Here is a 16,174-nt window from a genome sequence, read left to right on the forward strand (position 1 = left end):
ATCTGCAGTCATTCCATGTTTCTACCCACTTAGGGGGACGGGATTCTCCACTTTTTCCCAGTGCTCATTTGAAACCTCATTGTAGGGCTGCACAATATATCGGTTGAGAATCGTTAGCACAGTATTGGCCTTGCAGAACTGATATTGCAGGAAGAGCAATTTGCCTTCTGTTAAATAAGTGGTCCGTAGTATTGGCTCTCAGAATCTGAACACAGATGAGCATTCTGTGGGCACTTTCATAAATCATAGGATTAACATAATCCATCATAGGTAAATCATTTTGGTCATAATCCACATTAACAGTTAATTTAATATACAGGCATATCACAACCACAATACAGTATTGATTAAGTATAGTATTGATTTTGTATAGTATTGTCAATAAGTTCATACCTCATTGGCAGATTTATGAAAAAAAAAAAATTCATCCCCCACTAGATATGGGAGTGCAGAGATGATGTCTCGATGTTAGCAGCTCGATGTGTTAGTCTGCTGGCTGGCTGCTCTAGTGAAATCAACTGTCCATGGAATAAGGAATACTGCTGCAGCTTGAGTGTGTGTGTGTGTGTGTGTGTGTGTGTGTGTGTGTGTGTGCGTGTGCGTGTGCGTGTGCGTGTGCGTGTGCGCGTGCGCGCGTGCGCGTGTGCGTGTGCGTGTGTGTTACAGTCTGTCAGAGACTGCAGAAGGGCAAATGTAGAATTTATTAAACCACCATGTGTTGTGAAAAGGCAGTTGACTTATCTTCCATATACTGCCAGAGAAAAAGGCGCGCTGAGTATGATATACCTGCTTGTACAGCAGCCATTCCTTACCTGATGTTCGCCATAGCTCACGAATCAGTGGACTCGAAGGAGTGACCGTTCCATGTATGGCCCTACTGTGTTTCCTCCCCAGCCTCTCCACCTTCCCACCAGGCGGAATACACACGCCCCCTCCCACCTCTGTTTCCCCGGATCAATGGGAAAGGGAGAAAGGGGAGAACACTGTTTGCGCGAGTCTGTGTCTTTCTTTCAACTAGTTGACGGCGCGCTACCTTCCGCTGCACACACTGCGCAGCGCATTCAAGAACGCAGAACTGTACTTATTATTCCTCCATTGTCATCATAACGTATCCCTCTGGTTCGGCGTGTTGTGCGAAGAGGACGAGGTTCTTCATATAGCCGACGTTTCTCATGCATTACTCTATGTTGAGATCTTTGGAATGAGCTGCTTTCTCCGGAGCGCGGTCTCCATGTCAGCATGGGCACTGCTGTGTCCAAACGGAAGAGTCTAAGAAACGATGCGATTTTGTCGGTGGCAGCAAAAGTTAGGTGAGTACCCTTCCACTTCTTCCCTAAAAGCACATCAGTATGCCTGCGTGACATATGCGTCCTAATTACTTACGCGGCAAGCCCATCTGCCCTTTAAACCTGCAACCATAAGAGCAGCCATCCTGCTCGGGAACCCTGACTACTCACTAAACCTTTTTGTTCCGCACCTTTTCTTCTGGTACTGCGAACGAGTCATTGATGCAAGGATGCCCAAAATGCAACTTCACTACTGCTAGATTGTCCTTATTAGAAGATATATTTGACATCAAGAATATTGTATTCAACTAGTATAATGTCATCGCATGTTTAACTGTTTGCTGCATCAGATAGCTGCAACCTCGGGTTGTATATGCCTTCGAATGCTTTCTGAAATAGACGGGACAGCCAGAAATGCGTACGGTATTGTCATGCTGTCTTTCACCAAGCGGGACGATAGTCTACTGGGAGCGGACGATAGCTCCATAGTTGTCATGTACCACTGCGGGGGGTCCGTTATACATACGTTTCGTGGAGGAATACGCGAAGAGCTAAATCTCCCGCAGTTGCTCCGACACGACACAGCCAAAATCCCCAGAGCTGCATCAGTTGCCGTCCAGCTGGGCGCAGGTGAACGATAATGTTTAAATTAGAACTGAAGATGTTAAGTCGACACGGGGATTTGCTGTGCAGAGTTTTAATTAGGCGCGTACAAACATAATCCAAAATTTACGCGGTGGGAGCGAGTTAAGGGAAGCTCGTGACCTATACGTCTTGATTACTTGCGCGTAAAGCGTTACACGAGGACAGGATAAGTCACGGAAGGTTTTAACTAAGTTCGCGTTTCGCTAGACTTTCGGGTTGTCTTTTTTTTCATCTCGATCTTTTTTTAACGCTGCCCGCTCATAAATAAGCATCAAGATGACCATTTAAAGAGGCCAGTCGTTCGCTAAGTTCGTCCTGTGACAGCAGAGCTACTGGTGAGGACATACTAGAGCGCTCTTCAGCGCCGATGTTCGGTGAAGCGGGCGAAAGATCAGTCGATCAATCAGCCGGTCAGCCGGTCAGCTGTGAGTGTCTTGGCTGGCTGCCGCGATTACGCACCGTTGGATTCTTGCAATAAAGGGTGGTTCTAATGTTATATTGAAACGAAAACCATATGTATCGCTTAGCATTACGTTTCATGTCATACATTTTCATTTCATCTACCTTCTGTTCCAAATTCCCTCTGGTATTGTGTGCCCTTTTTGTGTGTACGCGCTGTCGTAGTATCACTGAAGTGAATGTAGTCTGCCAGGAGCCTGGTGATTATACGGGGAATTGGAATCATGCTGTTACAGGTGTTAGATATGTGTCATATTTCTGTAGAACTCTATTTTATGGGTTATCTTGAGGGGTCATGGACGTTACCTTGAGTTCTAGATAACCTTGGCTTCTACATGTTAGCAGCGTGACAGTTGCTTCCAGCACCCTGGCTGAGTGACAAATGGCTTTAATTCATGAATATGGGGTGCGTGGCATTCCCTGTGCTCAGCATGTGTGTGCATACGTGGTGAGTGAAAGGGAGAGACAGCCTTCTCAGTATGCAGGACAGATGTGCCTGAGCTTATAGCTCAGAATACTGATTTCAAACACAGTGCCGAATATAACAGGGTGAGAGAGGGACCCCAGACACCCTGGGCAGCCAGACGCTCATCATCACGCCACATTTAGGACTCGGACAGAGACGCACGCACGCACGCACGCACGCACACACACACACACACACACACACACACTGCTAAAGTGGCATGAACTTACAAAATGGGAATACTAGCAAAGACCTGAGAGATTTTTACATATGAATAAATAAGATATTTAGTACAAATGGAGCTCCAGGGCTATTTCTGTGTATCAGTAACTTGCACCGAAATTACTGATATCAACTAAAATGTGGCAGTGAGGAAGCCCATTCAGACGTTCACTGCAGATGTCATTTATTACGCTGCACTCAAGTAAGATGATAAAACCTGTGGCTTGCACCATAGTATAAGAGGGTAACTTTAAAACTCATAGACAGAGGGGCATTTTTTTTTTTTCAAAGAGAGGTTATTCTTCTGACCATTTTAGCAATCAGTTTAATTTCAAACTTTGTCAAATATTAAAACAGATTAGGGACTGTTGCATAATTTCACCTCTCGGTTTAAGTCACCTAATTTGTTATTCCCCATCCCTCTTTTGGCCACAAAAAGGGTTCAGGAAATAAATTCAGTAGGATCAGGGTTTACTCGGTTTGCTCCTGCCATGATGAGGGGTCAGGCCATTGCTCAGCACCCCTCCTTATATCTCCTACCTTCCCCACCCCAACAGTGCCCTGCACAGAGTCTGCCCCCTGCAGCCAGTAGGGGTGTGGCCACCTGGGTGCCACACGGTGGCAGCTGCCACCCTCGGAAAAAAAAGGCTTTTCCACCCCAACAGAAACAGCATGTGAAAGACCCTCTTCCTGCATTAAAAAAAAATCTTGTAACCTATTACATCAATCCAGCTATCTGTATAAAGTTGTTTAGAAGTTGTTTATGTAGTTTAATGCACTGTGACTACAGAACCATTCCTCATCTGTGTAGGGTTGGTTCCAGCATTTATCATTCTTAAAGTGAGCTTGTTATCCATTGTTCAACTTATAAATGTAGACAAATTTGTTGGTACCATTACAAGAAAAATTAAGAACCAACAATTTTCTCCGAAATAACATGAAACTTACAAAAGTTATTTGTATCCATCTGTGTTTCTTTAACAAAGATCTGACTTTGCTTTTTATTCTTGATTTTTTTTTTTTAAATATCTAAATAATAAAACAAATGAAAATGGCATAGACATAAAACATTTTTTGTTACACAACCAGTAGAGGCAATCACTACAAATAGGTGATTTCTGTAGCTCTCACTGAGACCTCTGCACCTGTCAACATATAGTTTGGCCCACTCATCGTGAGCAAAGTGCTCCAGCTGTCTCAGGTTTGAAGGGTGCCTTCTCCAGGCTGCCTGTTTCAGCGCTTTCCTTAGATGTTCAGTAGGCTTCAAATCAGGGTTTATAGAAGGCCACTTCAGAATAGTCCTGTGTTTGTCCATTCTTGGGTTCTTCTAGCTGTGTGTGAGCCAGAGCTTTCTGAAACTGGCCAGTATGTGTCACTCCAGAATGCCTAGAAAATCTTGAGGTTTCATTGTGCCTTGATCAAAATCAGAGCACCTCATGCCAGACATGGCAAAGCTGCCTCAAAACATAACCAAGCCTTCTCTGTGTTACACAGTAGTTTTGGTGTTCTTTCCTTTGAAAGCTCTTTATTTTAACATAGATGATGATGTGGCTTGCTAAAAGCTCCAGTTTTGTTTCATCTGTAGAAAGAAACATTCTCCCAGAAGCATTGTAGCTTTGCAATATGGACCTTAGCAAATTCCAGTCTGTTATTTTTATGTTTCTCTTTCAACAGTGGAGTCCTCTTGGGTTTTGTTCACTGCAGCATACTGTCACTCAGAAAGTGTGTGATCAGACACTGATGTACCTTGACCTTGGAGTTTAGTTTGAATTTCTTCAGAGGTTTTCCATTGCTCTTTGTCTACCATTCACACCGTCCTTCCATATGGGACTGAACATTTAAACATATTTAAACATAACATATCAGAAAACTTGTAATATAAAAAGTAATTGTCATAATGTAAGTAATCAACTGGGCAAGTTTCATGGTGATCTCTGTTAGTTACATTTTTTTACTCCATTCACCTGTAGTGTCTTGCCTTAAAGAAAACAGTTTGAAAGATCACTGTAATCCAATTATTTATAAACCTTTCTAGAGGTATCATCTGTCCAGGACATTTTAGAATATGTTTTGTAAAATAAGCAGTAATTAACCTACTTGCATGCTTTCTTTGCTTTACTGTATGACATACCAAAGTCACGCAGGTATAAATGAGACAATTGCTTTTAAATTAATTATTTTTTTCAGGAGGAATGAAACATTGTTCCAGTTAACTGTAAGGATACTAACAAATTTGTTCACGTCTGTATTAAGCCTCTTGCTTAATTAAATCATACCGATATGGGATTTTAAATTGCATATTTGAGAGCTGTATTAGCCCTATACAATTAAACCAAACTTGATGCATCACAATTAGCTCTTCATGCTGGTTTAAATAATTATAGTAAATCCTTTGAGTACTGGGAAGTAAAGATCAGATATGAAGCCAATGCAGTAATCCTGGCCATGCCTCTGAGCGCTGAGCGTGCTGCTCAGAGTGTGTCCTCCAGGTTACTCCCAACGTGATTTAGGATGTTGGAGGTGTTTTTCATTTTTGCTTGTCTCCCTGAGTCACAGTACTGGATGGAGGCTTTTACCAACAATATGCCTGGATGGAGGTCAGGCTGCTCCTCTTTCAGGGTGCCCCAGAGAGGGATCAAAGCCTCTGCTGCTCCTTTCTGTGCCTCCCGAAGCACATCCAGTCTGGGTTGTGTGCAGAGAGGCTGTCATTAGTCAGGTCTCCACCACGCCCTACTCTCTCTGGGAGCTCATGCGCATTATCAACGGTGAGAGTGAAAGACTTGAATGGCTGGCTTCGCCTTAGCAGCGATCGCGAGCATCCACCCGCGCTGCTCTGCTGACAGCCATGCTCTGTCACGTCCACTGAGACTTGTTTGTTATTCCTCTGTCTGTCCTGCATAATTTCATCCATGCTGCCAGCAAACAGCAGTGACCAAAAGGCAGCGGACAGAAGGCAGAGTACTCATACTTTGAGAATTTGAGCCTTTGGTCAGGGCCAAACCAGGCTAAGCACAAGAATTAAGAAAAGCTTTCAAAAGCGATATTCTTTTCATGGAATTCTGTTTCTTCACCTACGTTGTGGCTTCTCTTTTTTTGTCACAGTCTTTAGGTTTTTATTTCATTGCTAAATGTTCTGGCATCCAGATCACATTGTTGTGTGCTGTATAAAATATCCATTGCTGTTTGTGACCTGTAGCACCTGAACGTCACAGCGACTACACACTTTCCATTCTGAGTTCTAGTCACTACGTTGCATAATCACTGGTAGGAAATGCTGCAAATGGTTTCCATTGACTAGCCAAGAACCTTCTACATAACATATGCGAGATTTACCACTGCAGCCTTTTTTTTCTGTAACAATAGGACTTCGAACTTAAAAGTGATGACGTACAGGTGGAGTCAAATTCCCTTGTCCTCATGAGCACTAGGTCCCTCAAGGGTATTTGAGATATATATTTATATTTTTGTCTGCTCCTCTGGGAAAGGCAGAAGTGTACAGAGGTGGCAGAGCTGACAGACTAAGCCAGGAGTTTCAGAGTGATTGTGTGAGGCTATTCATTGCAGATGACCCAAGGGGATTGCTAGAGCAGCTAGGGAATCAACTGTCTGTTCTCTATAGAGCAACACTGGTCTCTGATTGTCTTTAACCCTAAGCTGTCTATTGAATGAATAAATTACACTTATATAGCTTCTTTCTCAGTACCCAAGGACACCTTAAAATCAACACACTACGCAACACTTTTACATCCAGTCAATACACTGTATTAATGTAACAAACTGACACATGTGTTTCTACTAAGATGTGTAATCAGTGGTGACAAAAGCACTTGAATCGAACACAGACATCATTAGTATCATATGTTAAACCAGAGCATCTCTCCTGAAGAGACTCCAGTCTCTGTCACATCCGTGGATCCCTTTGGTTCAGCTCAGGATGGGGAATTGAGCAGGAGGTGGTGTTTATTTCAATCTGTCTCTCATGCAACTCCAAACAGGCTGATGAAATTTGACTTTTTGATCTCAAAGTTTCCCAAACGGCTAAGATGAATGCTGCCATCTCTGACAACCTTTTGGGAGATCAGTGGTTTCAGGCAGACATCCTAACCCTGTTAGCAGCTTCACAATTTTGGAAATGGCACAGATACACATTCATAGTTCAAACCAAAGCGGAGAAATCTCTTTTTTTTTCATACAGCTAGTTTGTTTTTCTCCCTAAGGGAATTTTTTAAAGTTCAAGTAACTGGTCTTTATGAAACCTCCCTTATTGCACTAGTCTCGTAAGAATATCTGACAGTGCTAGCATACTGCAGCGTGCAATATTCCTGGACTGAAACTTTCCTTACTTTTCTGCATTAACCGTATCTAATTATTAACTTCTGAGGAGACTAAATTGCAGGCATTGAAAGGATAAACAGCTGAACTAGTCAAGTGTGTATGCGGGGTGCAGGGCTCCTATCTCCTAGTGTTAAGGATTAAAAAATCCTCTGTAATTAGCTCGACTGGATGAAATGATACAAATTTCAGGATGACTTTGACACTACGATTACATCTTGGATACTGGTGACTCCGCCTCCTGGCGGGGGAGGTGGGAGGGGCATGAAAGCACGACAAAGAGTTCCAGACATCATTAAAGGTGCGCTGTGGAGCTGTGGGTCTAAGACAAGATGCCATTTTAATCTGTGTTCCGTACTCATGAAAGGCCCCAAAACACTTTGTATTATGCTGGAATATGAAAGCCTTGCAGTAACTCTCGCAATGTTTTTCCATGTCCACCATGGGATGAACAGCACCAGGTAGCTCAGGAAGTGAAGCTTTATTGCACTGCTTTCGCTCAGTCAGTTTTATTGTATTGCCTTCCTATGCTGAATTGGAAGCTATGCATGCATTTTTATAATGGTCCACTTTGATCTGTCTTCCTGAATTAAGTATTTACAAACCACAGGGGCCTCAGCCAGAGGAATGTCTTACTTTAAAGGTGCCTTTAGTAATATTTTGAGAAAATGTTGAGTTGCATTCAGGAAGTCTGGAATGGTAGAAAAGGATCATAAGGGATAAAGCTTATACAGTCTGGCAAATTATTTTACAGCTACTGGTTCATTAAATTAGACTTGTATTACTTATTATTGCTGAATGTTTTAGATTTTGTTTGAAGTCTTATCTTTCATAAGCTGCTTTGCCCCAATGATATGTATAAAAGGCACTAAACAATCATTTATTTAAATGGCAGGTGGTCTAACATGTGCGTGCTTTCAGAGAGCGAGCCAAAGGGGACTGTGGGCTGAAAGAGCAGATCACTGCATGGTAACTCTCTCTTTGCATGTGCCGGTGTGTGTGCAACTCACTGGAGGTAGTAGTAGTTGAGTGCTGTGTCATAGGCTGTGCAGAGTCTTACTGAGCCGGATGCTTTTATCAGGAGCACATCCTCAGCATGGAGCTGGAGTGTGAGGGCATTGGGTGAGGGTAGACTGAGATATTAAACATGTTTGTATGATACTAGACTCTTACCTTAAACATTAAAACAATAAATTCTCAATAAAAAAAAAAAAAACTGAAAAGAAATATAACATTGCTTATAAGGCAACTAAACTAGCGCTTCAGTCCTAGCTGAGAAACGTGTGAGCATGGATATGGTCCTAATGCTCCGCAGAGCACCACTGACACATTCGCACCCTCGGTGTAGCCCATGCTGAAAAACTGTACATAAGCTTCACTCAACATTAGCACCCATCCATTTTACATCAGAATGGGGGGGAAAATAAACTGGTAATTTAGGAGAGTTGGGAAGGGCATTCATATGACACACTTTGTATGACAGCGAACGCTGGGCGTGCTGTTGACGTTAATCACAACTCCGAGAACGTAAATGAAATATATGAGGCGGGCGTGTGAGTTGCTCTGAAGCGGCTGATAATTACCACTGAAAGCATCTTCTCCGTATGACACCACCCAGAAGAAGAATTACTCCAGAATTACTCTAGCTCTGGTGGTTTGACCGTATGCAACGAATGTGTGCGAGACCGTGCCTGCGTGGTCGCTGTGACATATGCACCGCTATATATAAAACTGCACGCACACCATCGTTTAACCACACGCTTTTTTTCCCCCCAGCAGTACTAGTATAAATTTCCCTCGAGTCAGAACTACTGTTGAAGCTACTCGTGCTGTTCTTCAGACTGACTCAGTGTGGAGGGTCTGAGTGCTCACCCTGTTCAGAGGAGAGGGTGCCATCGTGTCCGTAGGCTGTGTCCATAGGGTTGCGATACTGTAGGGCTTGTGGGGGGTGGGAAGAGGCTGCTAGGCTGGGAGCCTGTAGGGCTGTGCCCCCGCTGGGAGTCACCAGGAGAGGGATCCCTGACTGCGTGACATCTTCTGTGGAGGAGGCAGCAATTTCAGGAGCAGAGTGGGCGCTTTGTGTTTTTGCATAGGGCTGTACACTCTTTACAGATGCATAGTTCTGATGTGCCTTTGTGTAGGGACATTATCTCCACTGTAGAAATAAACACAGGGAAAGCCTACCTTTTGTTCAATTCGTCTCCTACAATGTTTTCATTCATAACAGCTTCTCGAATAGTGATGACTTACGCCAGGGCCCATGCCAACATGCAAACATATGTGAAGCAGGATAAGCTTTAATTTGATGACTGAGTCTTCAGGATATCACTGCTATATGTAAGCAGCTCATGACTCTTAAATTGATGGTTGAGTGCAGGATTGTTGGTTTGCTTTGCTTGTTGTGATGGCTGTTCTCAGCTAGGTCTGCACTACAGGACTTCACCAGTGAATTCAGTGCAGATGTCTAACATCTACAGATGTCTGGAGTTCTTTGCATCTGATAAGCTCATTCCCCATAACTCTCAGAAAGTGTAAAAAAAAGAATTACTGATGCAAACCTCAAGGCCTATGCTAATAGCAGCCTTTTTTCATCTTCTTTGATTTTCATCTACGTTAAGCTGGTCTGGACTAGATTCTCCCTTGACTTCTATTAAAATCGAAAAATGCTAATCATTGTTAAAAGAAAGCTTCAAAATAACAAAACTTAGGAAGCATTAAATAGGAAAAGTCAGATTCCTTTTTGAAGGCATTACTACACTCGGAGAAGAATTCCATAAGGAGATTTGAAATGTGTTTGATAGTGTTATGATGCACCTTGAGCAGATCTAAACCATAATGACATTACGTCTATGAAACGAGAGTTTTGACGTGGATGTGTGAATGCACGTATGGGTTTGTGGTCAGAGAAAACTTTCAGCATCCCAAGCTAATCATGAATATTCTTGAACAACAATCCTGAAAGTTTTTATATGGCTGCTTTACCCATGAATCAGCACCCATTCAAATTACAACTTGGTCTTCTTCTCTCCCTGCTCTACTTTGACATGTATGTTTAATAATTCAGCAAAGACACACATTCTTCTCCACGGCTGGCAATAACTAGTGATGAGGTAATGCAACTTATTACTTACACTATGAACCCACTATGAACCCACTATGAACCCACTATGTCCATGTTCTGAAGTGAACTTCTGTTCAGTGTAACATACCAATTTTAAGGATCAGTAGACTAGTATGAGAAAGGGACAATTTTTAGAACATTTTTCCTTATAGTGCTTTTTTTTTCAACTTTTCTTTCTCTCATTACTGAACTGGCTCTTAAATCAGCAGACATTTGAAGATGAGTCCAAAGTATAAAAGTTATTGATCTGTATTATGTGCATCATCTCTATTTGTGTTCTGTATTTCTCTCTCTCTCTCTCTCTCTCTCTCTCTCTCTCTCTCTCTCTCTCTCTCTCTCTCTCTCTCTCTCTTTACCTTTATATACCAGTTTTCCCTGCGCCTTTCACCAGCCTGGACTGGAGAGATAAACCCATAACATCCCTGCTCCATCTCTCCCTCCTTGCAGAGCTTCAGAGCTCAGCAATTTCAGCTCCAGAAACGTCCACTTAGATGCTGCAGCGTACAGTGTGTTACAGCCACCCCAGTCTAAGGCTTTCTGCCCTGGGTGGTTGTCAGCTTCCCGGTGGAATTTCAGAGGCGAGGGGGACTGTAACTTCTCAAAGTGAAGGGAAGGGGTGATATTTTACATATTGCCAGTTGCGTATACGGTACGTTAATAGACTTAAGTACATGCAGCAAGGGTAAGACAAGGGTGAGTTTATGACTCATGCCGTCTATGATTATTCATCAGGGATTTGTTTTAATCGGGCCAGACAAATTCAAGCTCAAGCTTACTGGTCTCATGTAGGATAATGGGTTCATTTAAATAATCCATGAATATTCAGCAGGCATCAGATTGGCCGAGAGTAACTGACTGACCTCAGCATATAAGCTTTGTTGTGCTGTGTTGCCGTCATGGCTGGTGTGCGAGATGTGAGTGGGTCTGCGTGTCTCTCTGCAGAGCAGCCCGAGCGTTTGGAGAATATCTGCACACTCATCCTGAGAGCAGAAACGGATCAGGTGAGCAGTGCCTCGTTCCTCCTTCTGCCCCCCCCCAGCTGCTGCCTCTCCCCAGAGCTCCTCCTTCCCCTCTCCCTGGCCAGCTGTCCATCAGCTCCTGTGTCTGCTTGCGTGGCCTCCAGAGCCAGTCATGTTTCATTACAAACATTTACATTACATTTACATTTACATTTACGCCATTTAGCAGACGCTCTTATCCAGAGCGACTTACAAAAGTGCTTTGTCATTTACTCATAGAATATATCCAAGTGCAGTATAGTAGGTTAGAATTAAACATACAGATGAACTAGAATACTGTAGAATACAGGGACGAATGCTGATACCTAGAAGAGCAAAATACATAAGGTCTGTCTTAAACAATGATAAGTGCTATAAACAATAAGTGCTAGAGTTTGTTAAAAAGCATAAATAGTGCCCCTACAATAAGTACTAAATTAGTCAGTCAATAAGGGAGCAGTGTCAGTTGTCCTTTAAATATTCTGCGAATAGACGGGTCCACTACCGTTACCTTCCCCACTGACTCATTCGTCTTTCTCTCTGCCTCTTGTCTTTCCTGCTGCTTGTGTCTTTCTCTGTTCGTCCAAGAAGATTACTTACTGTCTGATACCCTCACTGGCCCCGACTCCGACTCCCCAGACAGTGTGTGTACCCAGAACAACCAGCCCCAAAGCTACGCCCTGCGGGCCTCAGACAGCCCAGAGCCCGCTCTGATCAACCCTGCCCTGGGCCTCCTGCAGCCACCTGGCCCCTCCGCCCCCGCGCCGAGCCGCCTGTCCCTGGAACGCAGCTTTTCAGCCGAGGAGGAGCAGCAGAAGTGCGTGGAGTGTGCGCTGCAGCCGTCCCGTGTCTACACCATCACCGGCGAGGGTGGCATGCTGACCGGGGGCCGTGGCAGTAAGGAGGGCCTGGAGCTGGAGGTGCTGAAGGGGGCGCGGGACACGCCGCCCCCCTCCCAGGCCACCCCTCAGCCCTCCACCTCACCCTGCACCTCCTCCAGCTCCTCCTCTCCCGCCCAGCACCACCACCGCCACGCTGGCCATCACCACCACGGGGGCCATCACCACAGCTCCAGCACCGCCTCCAACCAACAGCAAGGCGGGGGGGTATCGGGCGGAGCGGGTCCGCTCCATCAGCACCACCACCACCTGTCGCAGCCCCTGCAGAGCTCGGTGAGCGCGCACAACATCCGCGGTTGGGCCGAGAGCAGGGAGGGCACGCTGGTGTGCGAGGCGTGCCCCGCCGCGCCGTCCCGCAGCCAGGGCTCGCTGGACCTGGAGAGCAGCGCACGAGAGGCAGGCAAGCAGAGCCGGTGGCCGCTAGAGCGGATGTGCAGTGTGGACCGCGTGACTGGGCTCGAGCGAGGTGAGAGGGGGTGAGGGAGGAGAGAGAGAGAGGTGTGGGGGGGGTGGAATAACAGGAGCGCTCCTATCACTGGGCGTCTGTGGGATGTGCCGTGGTCTGTATTCTCCATGTGTCCCTCTCTCTCTTTTTCCTCTGTGTCGTGCTCTGTGACCCTCTCTCACCTTCTGTGCAGTGGACAGTGTGTGTTCTGTGTGCGAGGCGAAGCACTAATGTGTTTGAGTACAACGTAAATAGCTCGGTCGCGAGTCCACTAACATAGTCCACCACTCTTTCTCCCCAACAGAGGAAAACCAATGGTACCCCAAAGAGAACATGTTCAGCTTCCAGACTGCTACCACAACGATGCAGGCGTGAGTAGCCTAACCACACACACCTCTCTCAGCTTCCTGAAATGTGCAGTGACCTTGGGGACAGATGGTCCTGCAGGTACCACGGCTACACTTGCTCTGCTCTTTAGTGACATTCACACACATTCAAACACAGCCACACTGTCGAGGTGACTCACGAAGTTGGCGAGTACACAGCAGGCAGGCGAACACAAACACCCCAACGCCAAAAAGATATGACAGAAGCACACAAGCTTTCACTCCAGAGCAGAGTTGTAATCAAAGTGCTTGCTCTCTCTCTCTCTCTCTCTCTCTCTCTCTCTCTCTCTCTCTCTCTCTCTCTCTATCTTTCTCTCTGTGTGTGTGTGTGCTCTTCCTCACTGTTCTTCAGGATATCGTGAGTAAAATCTTTCTTACTTTTTTCTGTTAAGTACTGGCTTCTCTTTCTGTCCAGCCTTTCTGACCACTCCCCTTCTCATTACTCTTGGCTGATGGTTTGAAGTTACCATGGTGGTAGATTCCACAGTGAGAGTCAAATTTCTGAAAAATGTCAGGTTTTTATGCCTTACATATTCAGTAGTCAGTCTCGAAATCAGATACAGCTAAAAATGAAGAGAAGCCTTTCTATATACTATATGTTTGAAGTGATTTTTTTATTGTAGATGAAAATCATTACATCAGTTTGAAAATCATAGTATCACTGCAAAAGTGGGCAGCACGCTGAAACTCATCAAATTATTCTGAATATCATCATACTACACATAAAATGACACCAATTGCTTTGTATTGTGTTGAAAGTAGAATTGGGGCTTCAAAGCCTTCAGTCAGCATCATCTTTACCCACAAAAACATTGAATACACACACACACACACACACACACACACACACACACACATACACACACACACACACACACACACATACACACACACACACACACATACACACACACACACACACACATACACATACACATACACACACACACACACACACACACACACATACACACACACACACATACACACACACATATATATATATATATATATAATATAAACATTTTTGTACCACTAGCCTTCATATATGAGACTTCTAATAAGAAACACAGAAGGTGTTTAGTCTTGCATCACAATTTCCCTTCCCTAATGTAACCTTTGTAAGTGCCTGTATCCTGCTCAACTGCCAGTCATGTACTGGCCCTAGTACATCACTGATCACTGACACTCCTGTTTACCCTGTTTGCCCTTTTCTGAACAGTCTAATGATCAAGGTCATGCTAAGCTACTGGCCTCCCTGTGTGGCCTGCCTCTACCCTGCTCTGCCTCGTCACACTAAGCTACTGCCCTCCCTGTGTGGCCTGCCTCCATCCTACCCTGCCTCATCATGATAAACTAAACTTTCATTCAACTGCCCTCGCTGTGTGGCCTGCCTCTACCCTGCCCTGCCTCGTCACACTAAGCTACTGCCCTCCCTGTGTGGCCTGCCTCCATCCTACCCTGCCTCATCATGATAAACTAAACTTTCATTCAACTGCCCTCACTGTGTGGCCTGCCTCTACCCTGCTCTGCCTCGTCACACTAAGCTACTGCCCTCCCTGTGTGGCCTGCCTCCATCCTACCCTGCCTCATCATGATAAACTAAACTTTCACTCAACTGCCCTCGCTGTGTGGCCTGCCTCTACCCTGACCCGCCTCTAGTCCTCACCCAGTTAGAGCTCTCACTATCATCATTTCTGCACCGTGTGTCCAGACCTGTCTCAAGAGGTCAAATGTGTGGAGGAAACTCAAATATCCAAAAGCTGTTTCCTGCCTCCCTCTGTTTCAAGATAGGCATTCTGTGCCTTGAAGGAGTTCCCCTGGAGTGTGGGGGAGGTGGATAGTCCTAATGGCATGGCATGGAAATCCAGAGGGACCGGACTGAATGTAATTGTATTTTCTAGAATAAGCTCTGACACTTTGGTAGGGGTGACTCATTTTTTCAGCTAATTGTGTCCATTTTGTGACTGCACGGGTTATCATTTTATCAGATTTGTGATTGGTAAGTGTGCTGACCACAAACATTCTTAATTAAAAGTTAAAAGAACTCATTGTGCATGTAGAAATGTGATGTCTCTGGTGGTTTCCCATGGTTACAGTACAACAAATATGTAGATATATGTGTGTGTGTGTGTGTGTGTGTGGGTGGGTGGGTATGTGGGTGTGTCTGTGTGTGTGTATTTGTCAGATTATTCACTTTTGGTTGTTTATTTTGAAACTAAGGACTTGTCAATAATGTTTTTAATAATAAAACTCTCACTGAAATGCATTGTCCAATCAGGTGATCTTTTTATGTATATAAAGATCTGAGTGAACTAGATTATATGTGAAATGAACGTAGTTAGAAATAAACTGGTTCTTGGGGAGAGCATGATCAAGCGTGGCCGTCAATATTGGATATGCTTCATGTCCTTAACAGACACTATTATTATATGAATAAATATCATCGGGGCAATTCCTGAGGAGGAGAGAAATGTAATTTTAACAGGCCGAATGAGTTCTCATTGCTCTGGAGATGGCTGGCATCACCACCGGCGATTTGCATCTACAGAGGTGTCACCCCTTCTGATGAGAAATAAATAACATACAGTGATCATTAATTTCAGAGAGAGAGGAGAAGGGAGCGAGGAAGGAGGAGCAGAGGGAGGAGGAGGGGAAGAAGGGATGGAGAGGGAGGGATCTGGAAGGGGCGGAGAGAGCTGGAGGCGTGGTCTGAAGGGGATCGTGTAAGCAGGGGCGTGAGCTGATGAGCATTTGAAGGGTTGCGATGAGGTAATGATGTCTCCATGCTGATCCCCGGCTGACCGAACAGCCTGGAGAAGTCAGACGGACGCATCGCACAGTGCCCAACTAGTGCTGGAGAAGGCTGGCCCTTAATGATGTGGAAAAGAGGTGGTGGCCATGGAGCCCCGCCC

The 16,174-nt window shown here is 44.8% G+C and overlaps 1 protein-coding gene across 7 annotated transcripts in view; it reads left to right on the forward strand.

Moving 5' to 3' along the window:
• Positions 1 to 996: 996 nt before the first annotated feature.
• nsmfa (NMDA receptor synaptonuclear signaling and neuronal migration factor a) overlaps positions 997 to 16,174 on the forward strand; it is a 27,035-nt gene continuing 11,857 nt past the window's right edge. For 6 of the 7 annotated variants that reach the window (XR_014125089.1, XR_014125088.1, XM_081720031.1 and 3 more), the window contains exons 1-4: positions 997 to 1,310; positions 11,474 to 11,532; positions 12,121 to 12,828; positions 13,178 to 13,244. Coding sequence is in view for 5 of the 7 variants with exons in the window: in XM_081720031.1 (XP_081576157.1) it covers positions 1,240 to 1,310; positions 11,474 to 11,532; positions 12,121 to 12,828; positions 13,178 to 13,244 (905 nt within the window). In the remaining 2 variants the exon portion in view is untranslated. The remainder of the gene's footprint in view (positions 1,311 to 11,473; positions 11,533 to 12,120; positions 12,829 to 13,177; positions 13,245 to 16,174) is intronic. The other variant, XM_081720032.1, reaches the window with a different exon arrangement.

The sequence above is a fragment of the Electrophorus electricus genome, chromosome 8, assembly GCF_041902795.1.
Source record: "Electrophorus electricus isolate QZ-2024a chromosome 8, ASM4190279v1, whole genome shotgun sequence".
Classification (NCBI taxonomy): domain Eukaryota; kingdom Metazoa; phylum Chordata; class Actinopteri; order Gymnotiformes; family Gymnotidae; genus Electrophorus; species Electrophorus electricus.